Below are 26991 nucleotides of genomic sequence, written 5' to 3' on the forward strand. Positions count from 1 at the left end.
TCTTCTTCTTCTTCGTCTTCTTCTTCTCTTCCTCTTCGTCTTCTTCTTCTTCCTCTTCTTCTTCTTCGTCTTCTTCTTCTTCTTCTTCGTCTTCTTCCTCTTCTTCTTCTCTTTTCTTCTTCGTCTTCTTCTCTTCTTCTTCCTCCTCCTCGTCTCTTCCTCTTCTTCTTCTCTTCTTCTTCTTTTTTTCTTTCCTCTTCCTCTTCTTCTTCCTCTTCCTCTTCTTCTTCTTCTTCCTTCTTCCTCTTCGTCTTCTTCTTCTTCTTCTTCTTCCTTTCGTCTTCTTCTTCTCTTCTTCTTATTCTTCCTTTTCCTTTCTTCTTCTTCTTCTTATTATTTCTTCTTTCTTCTTCTTCTTTCTCTTCTCTTCTTCTTCTTCTTCTTCTTCTTCTTCTTCTTCTCTTCTTCTTCTTCTTCTTCTTCTTCTTCTTGTCCTTGCATTTTCTTTGGAGTCGTCATTTGTCACCATTAACGTTATAATATCACTTGTTGTCACCTGACCTGAAACCGTTTCCCCCTCTCTTCTTTTTCATGTCAGTCCAGGGAGCAGTACTCACTCACTTACCCAGCTACGCTTTGTCCCTTGGCATAAACAGCGTCGATGTCGCCATGATCGTCTCAGTGCTGGGTATTATGGTGTCGGTCGGTCAAATGAGTGTCGGTTTGATCATAGATTTCCTACCCGTCCCCATCATCTACGCCTACAGCTTCGCCATGGTTCTGACTTGTGCTGTTGTGGCCGTCATACCTCTCGTTCACTCTGTTTACATACTTGCCTTCTGTGCTGGAGTGTTTGGTTTCTTCATTGGTAAGTAAAACATTATTTTTGCAATTACGCATGTCAAGTAACCCGCATTTACACACACGAACACACATACACACTGTCACATACGTGTACATACACTCACACATGTCCACATACACGCATACTTGCTTTCACAACATGTATACTTGGTAAATTGATTCATATATTTATGATTACGCTACGCGCTTCATGCTACCAACATCTCACACTCTCATCACTCTGGATCATTCAAGAGCACACTGCGGCCCGCGAAACTTTTTGAATAGCACGCCAGACAAAATTTTGGCACAAGGCCAGTAATTTCGGGGCGGGAGGAAGGCTAAGTAGTTTTTAACCCTTTTATTTAAATGAGTTTTTACACGGTCCCCTTTTAATGTTTATCCTTATGTACATACGTACATACATACATACATACTTACGTACATACATAATATATATATATATATATATATATATATATATATGTATGTATATATCTATATTACACACACACACACACACACACACACACACATACACACACACACACACACACTCACACACACACACACACACACACACACACACACACACACACATATATATATATATATAGACGAAATTTTGAATTTAATTCACGGACCACCACGGGTTCGTGGACTCCGGGTTGGGAACCACTGCTTTATACTCAAGCTGCAAAAAACAATAGCCAAACTCAGATAATAACCAAATAACGATCAGTCTACACTTATATCACATTCTCTGTCCATGTTACACTGTGTGAAACAAATGTATTACGCAACTTAATTTAGTCATACTCACCTGGACAGCTTGCTTCATGTCGCTGACCAACTCAACTGTTTATTTCGCCATTTTAGTGCCGACACATCCTCCGATATGCTTCCTATCTTACAGACTGTTTGAAGCTTACTTCACAGTGGGCATCGGGTGCAGGGCGCGGGGGTTACATTAAGGAGCTCATGTCTCGTCTTCAAATGTTCGAATAGAAAAGCCTCGACAGATGTTGCTCTCCAGCTGTTGTAGGATCCAATCAATTTTTTAAAGGTAAAATAAAGAAAACACATCCATGCATACATGCACACAGAAATAGAAAGAAATACACACATATACAAATTCACTCGCATTTAGAGAGATCAAACGAAACTAAATTGTCTAAGCCAGTTTCAACATTTCGGTTATGGCTCTGAAACATGGAGAGCCACCTGCAGCAACTACAAGAAGATCCAGATTTTCCTCAACAAATGTCTCCGGCAGATCCTCCAACTGAAGTGGTTCGACAGAGTGCCAAACACCAACCTGTGGGAAAGGGCCAACCAGGAGCCCATACATGTTCAGATTAGACGAAAGAAATAGAAATGGATCGGACACACACTGCGGAAAGAACCCTCAAATGTGACACGACAAGCACTTGACTGGAACCCGCAAGGGAAAAGGAAGTGAGGACGCCCGAAGCAGACATGGAAGCGGAGCATTTTGGACGAGCTCAGGACCACCGGCCTGACTTGGGAAGCAGCCAAGAAACACGCCAATGACCACAAAAAGAGGAAAACAACTGTTGAGGCTCTATGCTCCACAGGGGAAAAAAGGATTAAAAAGAAGTTAACAACAACTCCTTACTAACAGTTGTAATCAAGTACATTTAGTAGCATTGAGGAAGAAAACACGAAGTAAGTCCACTTCACTTACGATATTCCCCTTGTCCACGTGACCTGCTTGTATCTTTACAAAAAAAAAAAGCATTAACGAGCTTGCTCTCTTCAGTAAAATATATTTGTGAAGCAATCGTGGTTATAAGTTTCTACTAACTTCACTTTCGATTGCTCGGTCAGAACCATTTTATTTTTGCATCAACTGTGATGTTTTTTGAACAATCATAAGCCTAGATTGTCTCTTGGACCGAGCTCCTCCCCTGGATCAAAAACATGCTTCGGCTGAGTGCCTGATATTTGGAATTTTGTCAAGCGTTCACAGTCATCCGCAAGTCGGGCAATGCGGTCGGTGGGAGCACTGCTTTAGCGTTGTATTGGAGAGGAGAACGACGATATTCTCAGGGAAACTTTGGGTATCATTGAGAACGAACTATCATAGTTCGTATGCTCTGGGATATTTTCGGTGTAGGGCTATGGACAACTTCCAGAAATCCTTGGCCTTGCAGTGGTACTAAGAGTTGGAGTATTGCAGATTCAGGACAAACTCTATGGGCGTATAAATGCCGTCAGCCAAGCTTGTTTGAATTTCGCATTGATCACAAAACCGTTTTGCTTGCACTTATCAGAGTATGTATAGGTGCCTGTGTACTTGCTTTTAGTGTCCTTGATAATCATAATTATGCTGAGTCTGTGGGTGCCCGGATTGCCCCTGGGCGGCTCTGCTCTCCACTGGAGATTTCTCTTGCAGTTTCTATCTTATTGCTATTGTTTTATCAGTCAATCAACAACAACAGCAACTGCAGCAGCAGCAACAAGAACAACAACATTAATGATAATAAGTTTATAATGCATAGTATTTTTTGGCGACCCCTGAGGATAAAAGGTACAAAGTTGAAAGATGAAAGCCAAATCAGAAAGACAATTTAGTCCTATATTTTGCTGTGTCTGACTTTTTATATTCTTGTTCATTTGCCAGGAATTTGTGAGCCAACGAGGAAACCTCACGTAGTCGCTAGACATGCTAGAAATAGTAGCTAAATACCAATTCTATCACATTTTACCGAATTAAAAATAGAATATGATACATTGAATGGTTATGGTCGGAAAGATTTTGATCATAGGTTTACTCAGAGCTGACCTTAGCATCAAAAACCACAACATCATTATGGAATTTAGGAATTTTACTGTAATAGTCTATTTCCTATGCTGGATTCGTCCTATGGTGTAGTTTTCCCTTTCGTTAGTGTAGCAAGTTAAGTGTGATAAATATTTAATAAAATACTAGAATTTGAGGTATTTAAAGGTCTTCAACATCCGATCAGCTTCTGTCATTCATTGAACTAAGTTTACTTTCTGTGGAAGTAGTAGCAATCCGATTGCATTTTATTCATCGTTTACTTTGTATGTATGTCGTAGTGAGAGGAGAAAGAATAATATGCATGACTCTTGTAGAGCCTCTGAGGCTGGCTTGAAAGGAATGCAGCTCATAAAAATATCAAGCTCTCCTCATGTCGGCCAAGCGCTTTGCAACAAGAAAGTGACCAAGGACCAGATGGGGATGTTAAACCGAGCAACATATCAAATTAATCTCCAAAGATTAGGTCGAAACTTGTTTGGGATATTTTGTGACTTTTAGATGTCTAATTGGAAAATAAATTTCATATGATTGTTTTTTGAGATAGAAAGTTCATGTGATCTTTTAAAAACATCTATAAAAAACAAATTATACTGTGTAACACAATTTTTGTCCTTGAGTAGGAACTGTTATTTCCTATTTGCTTACCCCTAGAAAGCATGAAAAGTGTCAAATATTACCTTCAAACTATGCTTTTCTCAAACTTGTCTCTACTTGAACGGCTAGAAGTAAACTGAATGGTTGAGCTTACGATCCATGTATTTTTACTGCCATCTTTGTTGACAGAATGTTCTAGAAATTCTTGAAACTTTTAGAAACTTCTCAGAAGTTTTTGAAACTTCTAGAAAGTTCTAGAAAATTCTGCTTCAGCAACTCTGCATTGAATATGTCTGAAATATAATGAAAAATAGGTAATTTTTAAAACATTGATGTTCTGATCACAAAAGCAAAGTTGAAGGGAATGGTAGTCATTTGCTTTGATTTCTAGAGAGAAGCAAATAGGAAATAACACTTAATGACCAAAGACAAAAAGAATAAAAAAAGCTACATAGTACAATTTTTGTTCATACTATTAAAGTACCTTGGTTTTCTGAATTCAATCAGAAAAAAAATAATGTTTAGAAAAGAGGAAGCTTATAATTTCTTTCAAAAATCGACGTTTATGCATGTATTTTCCTTGCAGTAATGTTGCCTTCTATATATTCCAGATCCGGTTTTGGGATTTCATATGATCATATTATTATAAATTTACTCATTTTTCTATATTTTAGAACGCTCGTTATGTTATACATATCAACATGTTTAATCCCCTGCCATTGGAACATTTATCATTAACTCTTACTATTACACCTTTTGTTTTTCACAAAATTATAAACATGCATAATAAACGATGAAATCCTTTTCTCCTAGGTTGGATTATTTCCCTGAGGACAATACTACTCGCAGACTTGGTTGGAGTCGCAAACCTCACACATGTATTTGGTGTCGTAGCTTTCTTCCAAGGAACAGGCTTCATTGTTTCTCCTCCACTTGCAGGTACGTTAGGTATCAGCGATACAATATTCGGCTTTTCTATTAAATTGGTTCTATTAGGAGAAGAGATTAACTTCATTTCAGTATCCATCACACATTTTTCTTCTTTTTCTCTTTGACATTCAGTACTGCTCTTTCTCTTTCTTCTGGAAAAAAAATAAGCAGGACAACAGCACTTGTGTCATTATTCATGGTCTCCAAGAGTAACGGGAGGAAGGGACGACGGGACGAAGGTATCCTTATAGCGGAAACTTGGCCTGAATACTGATAGTTGTTTCTGGTAGAGTCAGCGTGTGGTGGGAATAAACCGGGCGATGGATTCAGTATGCCACTCAAGAACAGGTACACCTGCACTTACACTCAAACACAGACACAACATCAATATGTATGTGTGTGTGTGTGCGTGTGCACGTGTGTGTGCTTAAATATATATATATGTATATATATATATATATATATATATAATATATATATATATATAATATATATATATATATATATATATGTATATATACATATATGTATGTACATATGTGTGTGTATATACATACATACATACATATATATATATAGATATGTATAATGTATATATGTATATATATATATATATATATATATATATTATATATATATATGTGTGTGTGTGTGTTGTATATATGTACATGTATGTATGTATGTATGTATGTATGTATGTAGTATGTATGTATGTATGTATGTATGTGTGTGTGTGTGTGTGTATATATTGTAGAAATGGAAATAGAATGTCTTTGGTACAGTATTACATATTTGAAAAATTGATTAGGAATGGCTTTTCTTTCTAATTATTTTTTTTCGCTTTACTAATTAGATGTTTATAAATTAAACATCTATTCATTGAATTCAAGTATTGGCACAAGGACATCATGTTCGAGGGAGTCGATTATATTGACCTGGTATTTATTTTATCGACCTTGAAAGGATGAAAGGCAAAATCGTTAGCATCCCGGACAAAATGCCTAGCGGTATTTCGTCCGTATTTATGTTCTGAATAAAAAATTCCGCCGAGGTTGACTTTGCCTTTCATCCTTTCGGGGTCGATAAATTAAGTACCAGTTGAGTACTGAGGTTGATGTAATCGACTTACCGCTCCCCCAAGTTTCAGGCCTTGTGCCTATAGTAGAAAGTATTATTATTGTTATGTGTATGTGTGTGTATATCTCTTAACATTGACATATTTTTGATTTTCATCCACCATCTATGCACAAGCGCGCATGCGTGTGTGTGAGCACGTCAGAATGCACGTATTTGAAAGTTTCGAATTTGTGTAGTCATTTTTGGTTAATACAGAAGTTATCATCACCGTCGCCATCGTTACTGTTGCTATTGTTTCCCGTCTTTGTACTAATATATTTATTATTTCTCTTTTTCAAGGTTTACTCTATGACTACACCCAGTCGTACATGGCGTTGTTCATGCTGTGTACGGCATCATACGGACTTGCAGCGATTTTCACGCTTATTTTATGCTATTTCTATCGCAAACAAGATTCACAGAATAGCATTAAATCTTATCCGGTGAATTAACATTCAAAAAGAAAGTAAAAAGTGAGTAATTGACAAGGAAAAGGTGAGAGACTGCTTTGTGCAAAGGAAGCAAATTACATTGTTGTTGTTTTTTTATAATATAATTCCGATATATTCCTCATTTTCAAATAAAATGATTGAAAGTCATTTGGGGGAAAAAACAGAATCTCATACTCAATATCTAACAGCGATTACCTTCAACCTTCTATGTTCTGGGTTTCAAATCTCATACAGGGTTGAAAAAGGTTTTCCTCCATCCAGGCTCTAAGTACCAGAGATGCATCTGTATAAAAAGGGGATATGGTTTACGACTTTGTGTCAATGTGAGAAATAATTATTGAAGGGAAAAGAGCATCGAACTAAGTTCCTCTCATTGCTTAGTTTCGAGCTTCTAATTTCCGAGTTTAAAACCTTCCAGGGTCAACTTTGACTTTCATCTTTGCTGGGACAATAAGATAAGTATCAACCAAGTTAATGAGTCTAATCGGCTAATCCTTCCCACAAAATTTGTGTCCTTGTACCTATTTTTGAAATCATTATTATTATTACTCCAAAGATGGCGAGCCGACAGAATCGTTTGCAAACCGGGAAAATGTTTAGCGGCATTTCGTCCGTCTTTACGTTCAGATTCCGCCGAAGTCGACTTTGCCTTCCATCCTTTCAAGATCTATAAAAGAAGTACCAGTTGAACACAGGGGTTGATGTACTCGATTTAACCCCTCCCCCAGAATTGCTGGCCTTGTGCCAAAATTCAAAACTATTATTCTTATTATTACTCGAGTGCTTGCGGTGTTTGTTTCGGCATGTTTCAAATCCCGCAGAAGTTAACTTTGACATTTACCCTCCGGGAGTGAATAAAATAAAGTACAACCCAAATACCTGGATCCATATAATCAACTGATCCCTGGCCCCGAATTTCTGATCTTGTGTTTATATATATATATATATATATATATAAAGATTATTGTTGTTAAAGCGTGGCAAGCTGGCAGAATCGTTAGAGCGTTGAAAAAATATTTTGGTTATTTCTCTGATTCTTTATCGATGGGGTCAGCTTTGACTTTCATCCTTCTGGGTCAATATAATAAAGTACCAGTTAAGTATTTTGGTCGATGGTATCGACTAAACACTCCTTTCAAAACTGCTGGCCTTGTGCCAAAATTTGAAGCTATTATTATTATTATTATTATTATTATTTCACTGAGGTCGACTTTGCCTTTCATTCTACCGGGGTCAAAAAAATAAGTACCAGCTGAACACTGAGGTCGATGTAATTGACTTATCCCCCACCTCGAAATTGTTGGCCTTGTGCCAAAAATTGAAATCATCATCATCATCATTATTATTGTTATTGTTGTTGTTGTTGCTGCTGCTGTTGTTGTTATGATGGCGTTGTTTTTAAATCTCACCGGCGTTGACTTGGCCTTTTATCCTTCTAGTGGCGATAAGCGGCATGGTTCCTGTGGCATAGTTCCCGTACTTCAGTTAACTATGTAATCCTCCTTCTGAATTTGTGGGCTTGATCTAAAATTTGAAAACATTATCATTGCTGTCGAGGGTGATTTGACAAACTCATTATGTTTTGCGATATTTTCACGGCTCTTTGCGCTTTGCCTTTTATCCTTTCGGGCCCACTAAAACAAGTAGCAGTTGAATACTGCAGTCAATGTAATAGGCTTATCCTTTTCTTAAAATTGCAGACCTTGAGCCAAAATTTGAAAACATTATCATTGCTGTCGAGGGTGATTTGACAAACTCATTATGTTTTGCGATATTTTCACGGCTCTTTGCGCTTTAAGTTTAAATTCAATCAAAATCGACTTTGCCTTTTATCCTTTCGGGCCCACTAAAACAAGTAGCAGTTGAATACTGCAGTCAACGTAATAGGCTTATCCCTTTTCTTAAAATTGCAGACCTTGAGCCAAAATTTGAAAACATTGCTATCATTGCTGTCGAGGGGGATTTGTCACAAATCATCAGAGCGCCGGGAAAACTGCTTTGCTCTTTATGTTCTGAGTTCAACTCTACTTTTCATACTTCAGTGGTCGATACAAAATAAAGTAGCGACAAAGCAGCGAGATCGATATAATCAGATAACTCCTCTTCACCAAATCCGTAACCTCACACCGATTAAATATCGTTACTGTTGTTGTAATCTAATGTGAAACCTCTTCAAAATATATCATGTACGTGATTCTCTGAGACAGTCTGAGACAGTCTGAGACAGTCTGAGACAAATCTGTTTCTATTATACGTATATGATACACCATTGAAGACAATTTTACAGTAATTACGATAAAATGAGATCTCATATGATAAAAACCGATTAAAATTTTCTTTCATGTTTGACTGCATAAAGAAAGTTCGTTTAAGCTAATTTCGATCGACTTTGCATGCTCCATTTCCTTTGCTTCAATTCAAAGTCTCTAATATCCATCAGTATGGCTGTGTGGTTAAGAAGCTCGCCTTATACCCACATGGTTTCGGGTTCAGTTCCAATGCGCAGCACCTTGAGAAAGTGTCTTCTATTATAACCATGTCTTATAATATCCATGTCTTGTGAGTGAAATTGCTAGTCGGAAATTCTTTCACTCACTTCCTTTACTTTTCTTCAATATTTTCTTCATGATGAATAACTAACGTCCGAAATGTCAAGACTCTCTCTCCTTTAATCACTAAGCTAATAGAACATTTGTTATAACTTGTCCATTATGTGTTGTCATTCTGTTCTGTCTTCTTTCATTTTGCGTTCATTTTTTTCCATTATACCATAGTCTCAAGACAACCAAAATTTTATTACCAAATGACTCGCGGAACATTAGACAACAGTATGTATGTATGTATGTATGTATGTATGTATGTATGTATGTATGTATGTATGTGCGTATGTGCATATTTGTATGTTTTATGTATGTATTCTCAAACAAATAGTTGCACATCTAGACATGCTCATATATATTTAAATGATAAACGTCTGGAAAGTTTTACAGAAATTTACAGTTCCAGTGATGGATTGGATCTGTAGTCTTCGAATTAGCTTTCTCCTTTATGGTTTTGAGAGTCCTAATTTCTCAAGATTGGTATTTAGGCAATGTGTTAGATATTCCAGGACCCCAATAATTACAGGTATAAACCTGAACTTGTAATCTGGATAGAGTAACTGCAGATTTCTCAATAGTTCAGCATAAGTTCTCTCTTTTTCACTGATCTTCAGCCTTATGTTAACATCCACTGGGCAGCTAATTTCCACAACTGTACACATTATATCATATCTGTTGCGCTTACATTTTATTGAGGTCTTCACTGGTACATTCCACCAGTACTCCTTTTTATTATGAGTGGCTATGGCTTCTACCATATTGTGGGTTCTTATTTCTTTATCCTCGGGATTATCCTTCCGATGGATTTCATTATAGAGTGTCCTAGCTACAACCCCATGTCTCATCAGTATGTATGTATGTATGTATGTATGTATGTATGTATGTATGTATGTATGTATGTATGTATGTATGTACGCATGATGCATGGATATGTTACTAGAAAGCTCCGTGATGATAGTAACATCGATCATCAAAGCAATTTATCATAGACCAATAGCCGGATTACTACCTCCCATTTTGAAGGGTATGTGTTTGCAATCCAGTAACAGCCAATATCAACTAAGTACCTGGTGCACAAAAGGGATAGAGATGCAGGTAAAGCCGCAAAGTGGGACAACCGATGCAGACTTTGTGGAGTTCACACTGAAGATATCACCCACATCATAAACAGTTGTCCGAAAATGTCATCACAGTATTATCTACCGAGGAGACATGATGTAGCTAGGACACTCTAAAATGAGCAAACGCATACCCTTGGGAGGTAGAAATCCGGCTATTGCTCCATGATAAGCTGCTTTGATGATCGATGTTACTATCATCACAGAGCTTTCTAATAACATATCCATGTATAATCTTCTGCTCATATAGGCTCATCCTTTCATCTGATGATACGTTGCAGTAGAGTGTTGCTCAAGGAGCTGCCTTCTAACTCTTATGATGTTATCAGCCTCATGTATGTATGTGTGTGCATGTATGTATGTGTGCATGTATGTATGTGTGCATGTAGAATTTCTGCTGTTCGCTCAAATGAACCACAGAGCTCATTGAATTAAAGTATAGAGAACTGAACATTCCATGGAGATCATCATCATCGTCGTCGTCGTCATCATCATTGGCATCATCATCATCGTTTAACGCCCATCTTTCAAGCGAACATGGACCATTAACGAAATCTTCAAGTAGAATCAGCATTACACTGTATGTTGTAAGTCTGGGGTTTTGAATTACAAGTACAGTCCATCTGATGGGTTTCAACGCAGTTTCCGCCAATCCAAATTCATTCATAAGGCATGGCGTCATGGTAAAGATAAATGCCCAAGATTGGACGCAGTAGGATCGAACCCGGGACCGTATGGTTACGAAGCAAACCAGTAACTCACTTAACCCGCCCACACACACACATACTTATCGACAGATTACGCGTGACGACAAAATAGGTTGAAATAGAGGACTAGTGAACTTGGCGTCATTAAATTACGAAACCTAAGGCGGCGAGCTGGCAGAAACGTTAGCACGCCGGGCGAAATGCTTAGCGCTATTTCGTCTGTCTTTATGATCTGAGTTCAAATTCCACCGAGGTCGACTTTGCCTTTCATCCTTTCAGGGTCGATAAATTAAGTACCAGTTACGCACTGGAGTCGATGAAATCGACTTAGTCCCCTTGTCCTTGTTTGTTCCCTCTGTGTTAGAGCTATTTCGTCTGTCTTTATGTTCTGAGTTCAAATTCCACCGAGGTCGACTTTGCCTTTCATCCTTTCGGGGTCGATAAATTAAGTACCAGTTGCGTACTGGAGTCGATCCAATCGACTGGCTCCCTCCCCCAAAATTTCGGGCCTTGTGCCTAGAATAGAAAAAAAAAACAGGCTTCCCTGGGTGTTGCAGGCTTGACTGCAAGATCTTGCCGTAACCTTATTGGGCGAAGGTTAAAATTATGCATTAGATATCAATATTAAGTACCAAACTGAAATAGAATGACGTATGTGTAACCATAGCTAATAAATAACTAACTATATAAATACACTACACAGTTTAAATAATGAAAAGGTGAGATATTATGATTAAAATAGTATTATAAAATTAGAACATAAAAACCAAAAAATAAACCTTAAAAGTAATAAAAATTGTATAAATTGAAAATGAATGAATAAATTAAATATTAACATCAAAAATTAAAATTCATGTTGAAAAATTAAAATGATAAAATTCAAAATAGAAACTTATATAAAAAAACAAAGAAATCAAGGATTGAAAATTAAAATTAAATTAAAATAATTTTTTAGATAAAGGTAAAATAAAATATAAAATATATAAAAAACTAAAATGAAAAAAAAAAAGAAAAGAAAATGTAAAAAATATTAAAAAACTGAAATGAAAAATAAAATAGAGTATAAAATATATAAAAAATTGAAATAAAAAATAAAAATATTTTTATATAAAATAACAATTAGAAAATGAATTAAAAATTCATGTTATAAATTTGAAAATTTAAGAATTCAAAAATTCTTTGTCTATATACAAAATAAAAATTTATATATATATATATCGCACTGCCAGTCCAGGAATCGAAACCACGTTCTTGTGATCGTGAGTCAATACACTAAGCACTGGGCCACGCGCCTTCACACAACACACACACACACGCACACACACACACACACGTGTGTATGTGTGAGTGTATTTGTGTTTTAGTGAACGCGTTTCTCATTCCCCCAACGCTTGACAATCAAAGCTGGTTTGTTTTTCTTTCCGAAATTTACCAGTTCGGCAGAAGAGACCGATAGAATAAGTACCTAATACATAACAAGATCTCTAAGTACTGGGATCGATGTGTTCGACTAAAAACGTTATATTTTATACATCAACATTACCATTAATATTCTGAATATAGCAGAAATAAAAGAAATAAGAAATAAAAATTATAGTTTTAGAATAAGTTTTATTTACCTAATAAACTACATGCAACAGTAAATAAAGTAAAAATTAAATATTGTACTGTACTATACTTTGAAAAGCAACAATCTATGTTAGAGACAGTAGAAACTTTCTTTCTTTTAATGACAATTAACTAATTAACACAAATCAGGACAAATTCTCTTCACGCGACTTTTTTTTTTTTTTTTACGTGGGGAAGAAGTCGGAAGAGTTGAGAGTTCTGACTATCTGAGTATTGTGTGTCAGATAAAAGGGAGGTTATTGAGTATTGTGTGTCAGATAAAAGGGAGGTTATTGTATATATGTATTATACTACTAGTGACAAATACAGCTCTCGCTTGAACCATTGAAGAAGCCTCTACGCAGTCGCTAAACCAGCTAGAAATAGCAAGCAAATCACTCTCAAATTACAGCCCTTTGTCAGGACAACGTGTGTGTATGTATGTATGTATGTATGTATGTATGTATATGTGTGGTGTATGTATGTGTGTATGTATGTATGTATGTATGTATATATATATATATTATATATATATATATATATATATATATATATATATATATAATATATATATATATATTATATATATATATATATATATATATATATATATATATATATATATATATATACGTTGATGCAAATAGGAAGAATGGAACTCAGAAAATGAGTGTATGTATTTTTTTATTAATATTTAGCAGATGTAACACAGCGATTCAAGGTCCGTGGCTTTCGTGCATTGTTACTTATCAAACTTTGATAAATGTCAAAGTATGACACTCTCAAACGTTAAGCCACTCTGTTACTTCTGCTAATTATCTATCTATCTATCTATCTATCTATCTATCTATCTATCTATCTATCTATCTATCTATCTATCTATCTATCTATCTATCTATCTATCATCATCATCATCATCATCATCATCGTTTAACGTCCGCTTTCCATGCTAGCATGGGTTGGACGGTTCGACTGGGGTCTGGGTAGCCCGAAGGCTGCACCAGGCCAGTCAGATCTGGCAGTGTTTCTACAGCTGGATGCCCTTCCTAACGCCAACCACTCCGAGAGTGTTGTGGGTGATTTTATGTGCCACCGACACAGGTGCCAGACGAGGCTGGCAGACGGCCACGCTCGGATGGTGTTTTTATGTGCCACCGACACAGGTGCCAGACGAGGCTGGCAGACGGCCACGCTCGGATGGTGTTTTTATGTGCCACCGACACAGGTGCCAGACGAGGCTGGCAGACGGCCACGCTCGGATGGTGTTTTTATGTGCCACCGACACAGGTGCCAGACGAGGCTGGCAGACGGCCAAGCTCGGACGGTGTTTGTTACGTGCCCACAGCACGGAGGCCAGTCGATGCGGTACTGGCTACGGTCCCGTTCGGATGGTTTTCTTATGTGCCACCGGCACTGGTACCACAAGGATACAAATTCCATTGATGTTCATCTATTTGATTTGGTTTGACTTGATTCGATTTGACTTTGATTTGATTTGCCTCAACAGGTCTTCTCAAGTGTCACAAGCAGGAAGGTATGCACAGGCGGACTGACTACGTCCCAGGTAGGGGCCACGGGTTATGGCTTCACTAGTCTTGCCGGGTCTTCTCACGCACAGCATACTTCCATAGGTCTCGGTCTCTGGTCATTTCCATGGTGAGACCTAATGTTCGAAGGTCGTGCTTCACCACTTCGTCCCAGGTTTTCCTGGGTCTACCTCTTCCACGGGTTCCCTCAACTGCTAGGGATTGGCACTTTCTCACACACCTATCTTCATCCATTCTTTCCACATGACCATACCATCGCAATCGTCTCTCTTGCACGCAACAACTGATGCTTCTTAGGTACAACATTTCTCTTAGGGAACTAACACTCTGTCGAGCAAGTACACTGACATTACACATCCATCGGAGCATACTGGCTTCATTCCTCATGAGCTTACGCATGTCCTCAGCAGTCACGGCCCATGTTTCACTGCCATGTAGCATGGCAGTTCGAACACATGCATCATACAGTCTGCCCTTTACTCTGAGTGAGAGGCCTTTAGTCACCAGCAGAGGTAAGAGCTCCCTAAACTTTGCCCAGGCTATTCTTATTCTAGCAGTTACACTCTCAGCGCACCCACCCCCACTACTGACTTGGTCACCTAGATAACGGAAGCTATCAACTACTTCTAATTTTTCCCCCTGGAAAGTGACGGAAGTTGTTTTCTGCATCTATCTATCTATCTATCTAAAGAGAAGGTAATTTGTTGGAACGCCTCTGATCATGAGGTTTGTTCAATTAAGGCTGACGGTGAGGTTAAATTTAAAAAAGCACAACAACAGCAGCATTTTATTTGAATCTGTATTAACTGTGATGTCGGGAAATGATTAAACAAGCATTGAGAGACCATTGTTGACCTTTTCCTTTATGGAATTTCATTTGTAATGTTTTGTCAATGTAACTGGATTTCACGTTTCCTTTTATATATTCGTGAAAGACAAATAAATGTTATACACTATTGAATATTTGTTTGCATTATGTTTTAAATAACTTAATTATCACCACTATAACTCGTCGTTTGCAACAAGTTATTTGTCATTTTATGTTGACATAATTTGTCAGTTGTCATTATAACATGTCAATTACCACAACTTGTCAATTGTCGTTTGTTGTTTCAGCTTATCTACTGTAAAAAATTGCCAGTTGTTGTTTATAACTTAGTTGTTATGGCGCTACTTTGGCGTGTGATCAACAAAAGAGATTACTTTAGGTTACTTTTTAGTTTATTTTTCAATTTCTAAAAACCCGTAAGATTACTATTACAATGTGTTATTCATAATTTGTCAATTATAACTGGTCACATGCTATTAACTGCATTTTCCAGCATATGAATCGAATTTTTCAGACCAAAATGTACAACCAATAGATCGGTAGGTGGACTTATACACCAAGACGGCTATGAAAGGCAAAAAGTCCCATGTAAAGTGTAGCAGGACTTGGAAAGGTAGTGATGACTAACTGTATGTATGCTGGAAAACATGGTATAACAGTGTTTACACCTTGTCTTTATAATCTTGCATTTTGTAACTTATTCATTTCAATTATTAATTACTTGTCTAAGGCGAGCTGGTAGAATCGATATCATGCCGGACAAACTGCTTAGCGGCATTTAGATCGGGAGTTCAAATTCTACAGAAGTCAACTTTGCTTTCATTCTTTCGGGGCCGATAAAAACAAGCTCCAGTTGAGCACCTCTCCCCAAAATTGCTGGCCTCGTGCCTTTAGCACAAAAAATTAATTACTTGTATTATAACTTATTGGTTATAATTTATCACTTAGGGCTTGTAGGTTCTCATAATTCTTTGTTTACAATTTGTCAGTAGCCATATAATCACTTGTTCATCAACTTATTACATCTATACTGCGTTAAATTTATAAACAAGTTAGCCTATATATAATAATAATAATAATAATAATAATAATAATAACAATAATTGTGTACAGTGCTCAGGTGCACTACAACTCATCTAAAGTGTATATATAATCAGGTGTAGTTTCGGCAGATTTCGGAAAGCATGAGGGCCTTAAAGGATCTTGGACTATATCAGGCCCAGGTAATAAAGGAACTTCTAGGTAGTCGTTAGATATCCAAGAGATAGAAACCAAATCTCCCTCAAATCACACAGCAGTTTTAAAAAAATGGACTCATCGAATAATGTGGTTTGACTTGCGTTGTTAAAAATTGATGATGACAGCCTTTGGTCTTATGCCTCGCGAATCGGGTCGGATCTGGGACTAAATAACAACAATGGCGGCGGCAGCAACAGCAGCAGCAGCAGCAGCAGCAGCAACAGCAGCCGTCCAAGAATTTAGACCTTGAGATCTCCATTTCCAGCGACTTCGAGGGCCACATCCCAGTGGTGTCGGGCGTCAACGAAGAGCCCTCGACTATAACAAGATGACCAAAGTTTTTGTTTTCTTCAAGGTCTAGGGTCTCCCGCCCCTAATCCCTAGACCATCACCTAATCATCCTTACCCGTCTTGTTGCTTAACAACAACAACAACAACAACAGCAACAACAACAAGTAGGCTGTTGAACTAACCTTCTGAGTGTAGGTCAACTGCTAGGGAAACATGCATAAACATATCTTTAGATACAGTAATATTGTCCATCTAAAGGCGGCGAGCTGGAAGAATCGTTAGCACACCGGACAAAATGCTTAGCGGCATTAAATCCGTCTTTACGTTCTGAGTTTAAATGCCACCGAGGTCGACTTTGTCTTTCATCCTTTTGGGGTCGATTAAATAAATATCGCGAACCTGCTGGCATTGTGCCAAAATTTGATACCAATATTCTTTTCTACTCTAGGCACAAGACCCGAAATTTTAGGGTAGAGGACCAGTCGATTAGATCGACCCCAGTACGCAACTGGTACTTAATTTATCGACCCTGAAAGGATGAAAGGCAAAGTCAACCTCGGCGGAATTTAAACTCAGAATGTAAAGACAGACGAAATAGCGCTAAGCATTTCGCCCGGCGTGCTAACGTTTCTGCCGGCTGGCTGCCTTATTTGAAATGAATATTTCTCCATCGATGTGTTAGTGTGTGAAACACTTCCAGTAGAACATTACATAATTGTTTGGATATAAGGGAGCTAATTCCTCCATCCACATTTTTCGGAGCCATATTATTTCTGTCAACTTTAATATAATTCTAAATATGCAGTAAATAAGTAAAAAATAAATGCATTCGATATTTTACTTCATAATTTAAGTATTTTCTCGCGGGAGCGGGAGCGCGATCAAACAGTCCACATTGACAGGAAATTGAGCGACAATCAGCATTACATAACTAAGATAACATATATAATTGAGAAAATTAATTGTGAATATCTGACTGAAATGGCTGTCATTTTTACGTCACTCTCTTGGTAGGTGTAGACAATAAACATATATAATGTTACTCCATAATGGGGAAAGGTGCAAGTTTCGTATTTAACCGGGGGAAAATTAACTTCAAAATAGAAGAAAATGTTTGATCTCATATTTACAGAAGATATTTTATCTCATAAAACTCCGCAGCTCTTCAAGCAATGTAGCAGGAACAAAAATATATAAGTCTTCAAAACGGAAGAGTATTAAATTTCAGGCACTTGGTTGATCAACGAATAGATTAATATTGGAATTGATAATGGAATGCTAAATGTCATTTACAACTGCACATCTGCCCTGGAAAATGGATAACAATGGAAAGAAACAGAACAGAAATCAAACGTAGAAAACAGGAAATGATAAGCTTTCATATAAGTATCATATTTGTTATAGAAAAGCAATTTGCTTAAATCAATATATTCGCATTGTACACTGATAGTTGCCTGGTATTCCGACATTTGCCTGATACTTTGATAGTCATCTTACGAAGCAGTCAACACTGAAACAGCACGTCTTTGCATCCGCCGTTCGTTGGTGCTTCCCTACACCTGGCGGATGACCCTCTTTGCACCACTCAGGCGACAACCCTTCAACCTATAGTTCTATTTGGGTAGTCGTTGCTGGTGAGGGTCTTACGAGCTCCGAGTGCAAAACCTATCTCTCGTAGTCACCTTTTACGACACGCAGAAGAAACGTTGGGTTTATTCTTTGACATAATGGGCCTCACACAGCATTAGAGAAAGGTGAAATAAAGTGTTTTACTCAAGAACGCAACAAACCGCCCGGTCCAGGAATCGAACCAACGATCTGACGATCGTGAGTGCAACATCTAGCCACTTGGCCACGTGAAGAATGACATGGGAAAAATACATCGGGGATACTCGCTCCATAAAAAGTTAGTTGTAATATAAACCAAATGTTTTTTATAACTTAATTCAAATTCCAAATTTAATGACGGGAATAGTAATTTTCTAAATAACTAACTCTGGTTTTTAAAAAATATAGGAGCGGGAGACGTGTTGATATTTTAATTAATCAAAATAAATAAAATAAAATAAAAGCCTCTCGACAAGTTTCGGTTGTATTAGACCTTATCATTCTAACCGTTGTCGTTGTACCTTAATAGAAAATTGTATAGTTTTTTTTTTCGCGAATGAATACTGAGTAGCGTAATATTTTTAAAGAGATTTTATTTACACTCTGTGACAGTGTCCTTTAAAGGGGTTACAACATAACTTTCGTAATGAGTGACCACTGGTAAATAATTCGTGAAGTCTCAGGCATCGTACTACTGCCACTTCGTTAATCCTGATATCGTTACGTGGTTGAATACTTCTCCCTTTGAAGAGTCCTTTACTATTTTAAGCATTTCTTACGCTAAAAATATTTTACTTTGAAGTTCATATCATCTCTGTGTAGAGGTATTGTGTGTTGGTGTGAAGCTGAAGCAAAAGTGTTTTAAAAAAGTGAAATTATTTGGTGAAAAACGAAATCTTTCTAAAGCGGACTCGTCAAATGATGGCAATCCCGAGTTTCCTGGTTCAGGGGAGATAAATTCTTATTCATTCGATTAACTTCTCTCCCTTGGACTTTTGATGGTAATGGTTAACCGGTGCTGGTGAAGATGAAGGTGGTGGGATTTGAACTCAGAATGTAAAGAACTGGAAGAAACGCCACAAAGTATTTTCTCCAAAGCATCAACGATTCTGATAATAACACGATGTGATACAATCTACACACATGCACCCAAATCACACACATGCATACACACGTGCACTTACAGCTCTGCACTGATTGATTTAATTTACTCTGAATTTGCTTAGACAAATAACAAAGAAAGAAAGTCGGACAGAAGGAAAGAAGGAAGAAAGGAAGGAAGGTAACGTAGTGAAATGAAATGCTGAGCGAAGAATAAAAATGTGGTTGGATGCCAACACAGTAATAATGGAGAGAAATATTGTGTGTTTGACTCTGCCTGCTGAATATTTATATATGTAACTAGCAGTATCGCCCGGCGTTGCTCGGGTTTGTAAGGGAAATAACTATATAAGCATTTTATAGCCAAAAAAGAGCAAAAAAATGCATTAAAAATGGAAAAAAAATTATGGTAAATTTTTTTTAAATCGTTGACTCATCGTAGACACTTTTAGAGAGTTACTTCCCTTATATAATAGCGAAAAAATGCATTAAAATGGAAAAAAATGATGGTAAATTATTTTTAAAATCGCAGACTCATCGTAGACGCGCGCTAATACCCAGAAGGGCTCGACTATAAGATACCCGGTTTTGGTTAAACTGCACCGCAAAATGTGGGAGTAGTTAGGAATCTAAATCGTAGGAGACAGACACACAACTTCACTTTTATATATAAAGATGTAAACAATACTATGAGATAAATACAGAGACTCTGTGTAGACGTCCGATCTGCTAGAAATAGCAGTCAAATCTCCACTGTCTCTAAAGTCATGTCTATTACCTTAATGAAAGGATAAAACTGAATAATGTTGTTCATGATATACAAAAAGGGATGATGTTCATGACAGGAAATATTGTTGATCACATGACCCGGGGTTAAACAACAACATTATCAATACATATGTGTGTAGTTCTTAGTCATTTTGTCAAAAGTAATGCTTATTTATTCCTATTGTTTTGAATTAATCCTAAATTATCTCTTAGCTTCAAGATTTCAATGATGCAATTACTTATTTTTAGAACAACATTGTAGGGTAGGTGTGAGAGGCCGATTCTGGCTGTTTTAAACATAAAACAATATTTGGATTGGATGCATATGGTTGGATTAAATGCTAAAATGTTTTTAAAAAATGGATTTCAACATGTTGCTATATGCACTGTATTAGAGTGCTAAGCAAGAGGCTTAATTTATTTCAGCTCAGTCTGTTGGTCTGATAACAGTTGCCATTCCCACTTCATTTTTGTTTTGTTGCTGTAGTCCTTGTTTAGTGCAAATTTCAGTCTGGATCCACAAAGCCTAGGATCAAAGGCATTCCATCCATGACCATCTGTCTTTTTTGTTGTTGTTGTTGTTTTGCACATGTATATCTAGGATTACATTATCCACTGTATCCTTCTTTTAAGATGACAAGATGTGATTTGAGGGAGATTTGGTCATTATTTTTAGCAAGTAATGTAACCACATAGAAGTTCCTTCACTGTAATTTTGCTCTATTTCAGCCCTGTGTTGAGAAGACCCATAATCAAAAGCAATCTAACCATGACTATCCTATTATTTTGTATATTTAAGACTGACAAACATGTCCTTCTCATTTATGTGTGATTTATAGGAGATTTCACTATTGCTAGCAGATTGAGCAACCATATAAAAGCCCACACACTGTTACTTGTTATAACGAGGTCCTCTAAAAGTGATCTTACAAGGTGAGATAAGATTTCATTAAGGTTGCCATGAGAAAATGTACCCAGCACACTCTGTAAAGTAGTTGGTGATAGGAATGGCATCCAAACCTAATAACACATACAGTCACCGGTCTTTGGGTGTTGTAGCTCCCAGTAAGAAATGACTTAGTACTAATGACCCATCCAACCCATGCCAGCATGGAAAGTAGATTTAAAGGGTATTTTTAGGGTGGGGTGGGGGCATCAGATATTCACAGGCCTCTGTTTATAGATCAGAGTCCAAAACTGATGTACTTGGCGAAAACTCATTTCTCCAAGCTCTGCCAATAACATATATATATATATATATATATATATATATATATATTGATAAAACGGTAAGATAACAAAAGAAAGAAAGAGACCTCAATATTATGTAAATTTATCTATACAATATGTTACATTACTCGGTAGTCAAGATAAAACTCTGAGTTTCAGATGCCGAAGTGGAAATCCACAACATCATCTCTTCGGTTATCTGGCTATTTGAAAACGTTATGAAAAAATACCGTTAAATAAAGGGAAATTACTCTGTTATAACTCTGCTTGCCTGCGTACTTATACATCGCTCGCATTTTTCGTCATAAAAATTATATAAAAATACATAAAAAATAAATAAAAAATATATAAATTCTTCTTGGGACATAACATAGAAAACAGATAGAACATGCTTCTGGGGTCAATCTCTTTGACTAAAACCCTTTAAGGCAGCGCTCCAACACGGCTGCAGTCAAATGAATGACTGAAACAAGTAAAACAATAAAAGAAAGTATATCTATCTGTCTATCTATCTAATATGTATTTCTATATATATTATTATGATTATTATTATTTTTCTAAATCTCTCAAAGAGAAACATTCAGTAATAGGTCTTTAGAGTAAAGGCTATTTGCCAACATAATGTGGCTGTCCTGGAAGAGGCAATGTTACTGTTATTTCTAGCTGGCTATACAACACAGTATCTGTGTCCTTATATTTTCGAACAGGGAGTTCAGCACTCCCATCCAGTGCAATATATATATATATAATATATATATATATTATATATATATATATATATATATTGATAAAACGGTAAGATAACAAAAGAAAGAAAGAGACCTCAATATTATGTAAATTTATCTATACAATATGTTACATTACTCGGTAGTCAAGATAAAACTCTGAGTTTCAGATGCCGAAGTGGAAATCCACAACATCATCTCTTCGGTTATCTGGCTATTTGAAAACGTTATGAAAAAATACCGTTAAATAAAGGGAAATTACTCTGTTATAACTCTGCTTGCCTGCGTACTTATACATCGCTCGCATTTTTCGTCATAAAAATTATATAAAAATACATAAAAAATAAATAAAAAATATATAAATTCTTCTTGGGACATAACATAGAAAACAGATAGAACATGCTTCTGGGGTCAATCTCTTTGACTAAAACCCTTTAAGGCAGCGCTCCAACACGGCTGCAGTCAAATGAATGACTGAAACAAGTAAAACAATAAAAGAAAGTATATCTATCTGTCTATCTATCTAATATGTATTTCTATATATATTATTATGATTATTATTATTTTTCTAAATCTCTCAAAGAGAAACATTCAGTAATAGGTCTTTAGAGTAAAGGCTATTTGCCAACATAATGTGGCTGTCCTGGAAGAGGCAATGTTACTGTTATTTCTAGCTGGCTATACAACACAGTATCTGTGTCCTTATATTTTCGAACAGGGAGTTCAGCACTCCCATCCAGTGCAATATATATATATATATATATATATGTTGTATGCAAGAAATAAGGTGGAGAGGAGGATCTGCTAGGTTCCTCACAGGCAAGGAACACAGGTACAAGATTTTCTGGGCAGGGAACACTGACGGGGTTGGTGGCGTGGGTATACTTATCGCTGAGAAATGGATAGATAGAGTAATTGAGGTAATCAGAGTAAGTGACAGAATACTTAAGATTAGAATAGTGCTTCATAATAGATTAGCAACCATTATATCGGCCTATGCCCCTCAGCTAGGGCTACCCGATGGACAGAAAGACAGTTTCTATGACACCCCACTGCAGACCACCTCATTGACGAACGACAGGGACCTTCTCCTTGTGGCTGGTGATTTCAATGGGCATGTTGGACGACATGCTGGGGGCTTCCATGGCGTACATGGAGGCTACGGTTATGGTTCCCGCAACGAGGAGGGAACCAGGCTGCTGGAGTTCTGCGATGCGAATAGTCTTATGGTCTGCAACACTAACTTCAGGAAACCAACAAGCCACCTGGTCACCTACCGATCGGGCCGGCATACTAGCCAAATCGACTACATCCTTGCCAGAAAAAGGGAAAGATGGCTGCTTATAAATGCCAAAACCTTCCCGGCGAAGAATGCACCCCACAACATAGACTGGTAGTTAGTGACTTTAGGATCAGGACTAAGAGGGCGACTAGAAGACGACCAACATGGAGAAGAAGGGTCTGGAAGCTTAAAGACCCTGCGAATGGACAGAGATTTAGAGATATGTTACTTGAAGCCTTTGACGAAGTGGAAGGGGGTATAGCTACACATGGGGTAGAAGACAACTGGACGTTTCTGAGGGACAACCTGCTGAAAGCCGCTGACCAGATCTGTGGCTGGTGCAAAGTCCCCTTAAGACCCAAAATAACGTGGTGGTGGAACAATATTGTTGACAGGGCTATTAGACAAAAGAAACAGGCTTGGAAGGCCTGGAAGAACGGTGGTAGCAGGGAAGGGTATCAGACTGCCAGAAGGGAAGCTAGGAGACAGGTCTATCTAGCCAGAGGGGAAGCAGATAAGAGAAAATTTGCCAATGTCCTGCGCCGTGAGGATGAAAGACTTGAGGTATTTCGTGTTGCAAGACAGTGTGTGAGAGAGAATCGTGATGTGGTAGGAGAGAAATGTGTTCGCATGGAGGATGGTTCACTTGCGCTAAATGAGGAAGCTTGGAGACGCCACTATGAAAGGTTGCTGAATGAGGAAAATGAATGGGATAAAGAGAGTCTGCCGAATGTTGACCCTACAGAGGGACCAGCTATCCGAGTTGATAGTTCCGTGGTAGCTAAGGCAATTAGAAGCATGAAGACAGGGAAAGCCCCAGGCCCATCAGGAATTACTGCAGAGATGCTCAAAATATCTGGCAGTGTCGGCTATAACCTAGTCACCCGTATAGTCAACCAGGTGATACACGAAGGAGTCATACCCAATGACTGGTGCAGCAGCATACTAGTCAACTGCTACAAAGGTAAAGGTGATGCCCTAGATACAAATAATTACAGAGGTATCAAGCTGTTGGATCAAGTAATGAAGGTTACGGAGAGGGTCATAGCCCAACTAATTAGAGAGAGAGTTAGTTTAGATGAGATGCAGTTTGGGTTCGTGCCAGGGAAAAGTACCACTGATGCTATATTCCTGGTAAGGCAGCTGCAGGAGAAATACCTAGCCAAAGATAAGCCCCTGTACCTGGCTTTCGTTGACATGGAGAAAGCTTTTGATAGGGTCCCCCGATCCCTTATCTGGTGGTCAATGAGGAAACTAGGGATAGATGAATGGCTGGTGAGGACTGTGCAAGCCATGTACAGAGATGCCGTAAGTAAGGTTAGGGTTGGCAACATGTACACAGAAGAATTCAAAGTAGAGGTTGGGGTCCACCAGGGTTCAGTACTCAGCCCCCTCCTATTTATCATAGTACTCCAGGCAATTACGGAGGAATTCAAGACAGGCTGTCCCTGGGAGCTCCTCTACGCTGACGACCTTGCTCTTATTGCTGAGTCACTATCAGAACTGGAGGAGAAGTTCCAGGTGTGGAAGGAGGGTTTAGAATCAAGGGGCCTTAGAGTCAACCTAGCTAAAACCAAAGTACTAATAAGTAGGAAGGTAGACAATCCACAAATGTCTTCAGGAAGATGGCCCTGCTCGATCTGTAGAAAAGGTGTAGGTAGAAACTCTATAAGATGTACCCAGTGTAAGCTATGGACACATAAGAGGTGCAGCAATGTCAAAGGTAGGCTAACTGGGAAGATAGTTTTTGTATGTGGCAGATGCTCGAGAGCATTAACCTCCGAAAATCTGCAGAAAACAACTTCCGTCACTTTCCAGGGGGAAAAAACTAGAAGTAGTTGATAGCTTCCGTTATCTAGGTGACCAAGTCAGTAGTGGGGGTGGGTGCGCTGAAAGTGTAACTGCTAGAATAAGAATAGCCTGGGCAAAGTTTAGGGAGCTCTTACCTCTGCTGGTGACTAAAGGCCTCTCGCTCAGAGTAAAAGGCAGACTGTATGATGCGTGTGTACGAACAGCCATGCTACATGGCAGCGAAACATGGGCCGTGACTGCTGAGGACATGCGTAAGCTCGTGAGGAATGAAGCCAGTATGCTCCGTTGGATGTGTAATGTCAGTGTACATACTCGACAGAGCGTTAGCACCTTGAGAGAAATGTTGTACCTAAGAAGCATCAGTTGTGGTGTGCAAGAGAGACGATTGCGCTGGTATGGTCATGTGGCGAGAATGGATGAAGATAGGTGTGTGAGAAAGTGCCAATCCCTAGCAGTTGAGGGAACCCGTGGAAGAGGTAGACCCAGGAAAACCTGGGACGAGGTGGTGAAGCACGACCTTCGAACTTTAGGCCTCACTGAGGAAATGACCAGCGACCGAGACCTTTGGAAATATTCTGTACGTGAGAAGACCAGGCAGGACAAGTGAGCCCAGCCCACTTATGAATGCCTTTCCTCCCTTGGACACAAAGACCTGTTGAGGCAAGCGAAGTCGATATAGAACGTCATCCGACGACAAACACCCATGCCAACCCCCCATGCTTGCGAAGACATGTTGGGGCAAGCGAAATCGAAATCGAAACCGAATTGAACCAGCCAGGATCCCTGGCCTGGTGGTACGTAAAAAGCACTATCCGACTCGTGGCCGTGGCACGTAATATACTCCAATGCGACTGTACGACAGGCACCTATGCCAACCCCCTTTGCTTGTGAAGACATGTTAGGGCAAGTGAAATCGAAATCGAATTGAACCAGCCAGGATCCCTGGTCTGGTGGTACGTAAAAAGCACTATCCGACTCGTGGCCGTGGCATGTAAAATACTCCAATGCGACCGTACAACAGGCACCCATGCCAACCCCCTTTGCATGTGAAGACATGTTGGGGCAAGCGAAATCGAAATCGAATTGAACCAGCCAGGATCCCTGGTCTGGTGGTACGTAAAAAGCACTATCCGACTCGTGGCCGATGCCAGCACCGCCTCGACTGGCTTCCGTGCCGGTGGCACATAAAATACACCAATCTGACCGTGGCCGTTGCCAGTCTCGCCCGGCACCTGTGCAGGTGGCACGTAAAAAGCACCCACTACTCTCACGGAGTGGTTGGCGTTAGGAAGGGCATCCAGCTGTAGAAACATTGCCAGATTAGACTGGAGCCTGGTGCAGCCTTCTGGCTTCCCAGAACCCCGGTCGAACCGTCCAACCCATGCTAGCATGGAGAACGGACGTTAAACGATGATGATGATGATGATGATGATATATATATATATATATATATATATGTGTGTGTGTTGACTGCGTTGAAGATCGTGTGGCACCAGACATCAAGGTCCGCAGCCAAGGAGATCCAGGAATTACTAGCAAGGAAGAGGGCAGCACATTAGGCCCACCTCACACAACCAGCCTGTCCTGTAAAGAAAACTACATTTCGACTCGCATGCAGCACCCTATAGCGAAAACTCAGAGAAATGCAGAACAAGTGGTGGAACCACCTGGCATGGAGAACCTCAGAGACTATAGATGCTTTTATGAGGCTCTGAAAGCAGTGTATGGCCCCACCTACCTGGTCCAGAGTCCTCTGCACAGTTCAGATGGACAGGACCTCACCGATAACACCTCCATCCTCGCTCGCTGGTCCGAGCACTTCCAAAGCCTCTTCAGTGCTAA

General features: G+C 38.6%; 1 protein-coding gene and 1 long non-coding RNA gene across 3 annotated transcripts; both read left to right on the top strand.

The window, feature by feature from the left end:
• Positions 1-543: 543 nt before the first annotated feature.
• LOC118761647 (monocarboxylate transporter 9-like) lies at positions 544-7845 on the top strand. Of its 2 annotated transcripts, XR_004997536.1 has the most exons (4): positions 544-808; positions 5000-5125; positions 5249-5464; positions 6533-7845. XR_004997536.1 is itself a non-coding variant. In XM_036499750.1 (3 exons), the coding sequence occupies exons 1-3, from the start codon at positions 610-612 to the stop codon at positions 6682-6684; spliced, it is 477 nt and encodes a 158-aa protein (XP_036355643.1). In that variant the 5' UTR covers positions 544-609; the 3' UTR covers positions 6685-7845. The 2 variants fall into 2 exon arrangements, 1 of the variants encoding a protein (XP_036355643.1); XM_036499750.1 differs by lacking the exon at positions 5249-5464.
• Positions 7846-12245: 4400 nt separating this feature from the next.
• Positions 12246-25582, top strand: LOC118761648. Its single transcript, XR_004997537.1, has 3 exons — positions 12246-12973; positions 13007-13186; positions 25572-25582. It is a non-coding gene; the product is annotated as an uncharacterized LOC118761648 (long non-coding RNA).
• Positions 25583-26991: the final 1409 nt, after the last annotated feature.

This window comes from Octopus sinensis, unplaced genomic scaffold (genome assembly GCF_006345805.1).
Source record: "Octopus sinensis unplaced genomic scaffold, ASM634580v1 Contig16017, whole genome shotgun sequence".
NCBI classification, from domain to species: Eukaryota; Metazoa; Mollusca; class Cephalopoda; order Octopoda; family Octopodidae; genus Octopus; species Octopus sinensis.

Bases quoted from the DNA above. Each gene is read 5' to 3' on its own strand.
- LOC118761647 (XM_036499750.1), top strand. From the start codon at position 610: ATGATCGTCTCAGTGCTGGGTATTATGGTGTCGGTCGGTCAAATGAGT. The intron at 809-4,999 runs GTAAGTAAAACA...CTTTTCTCCTAG, and splicing joins AGTGTTTGGTTTCTTCATTG to GTTGGATTATTTCCCTGAGG. The intron at 5,126-6,532 runs GTACGTTAGGTA...CTCTTTTTCAAG, and splicing joins TGTTTCTCCTCCACTTGCAG to GTTTACTCTATGACTACACC.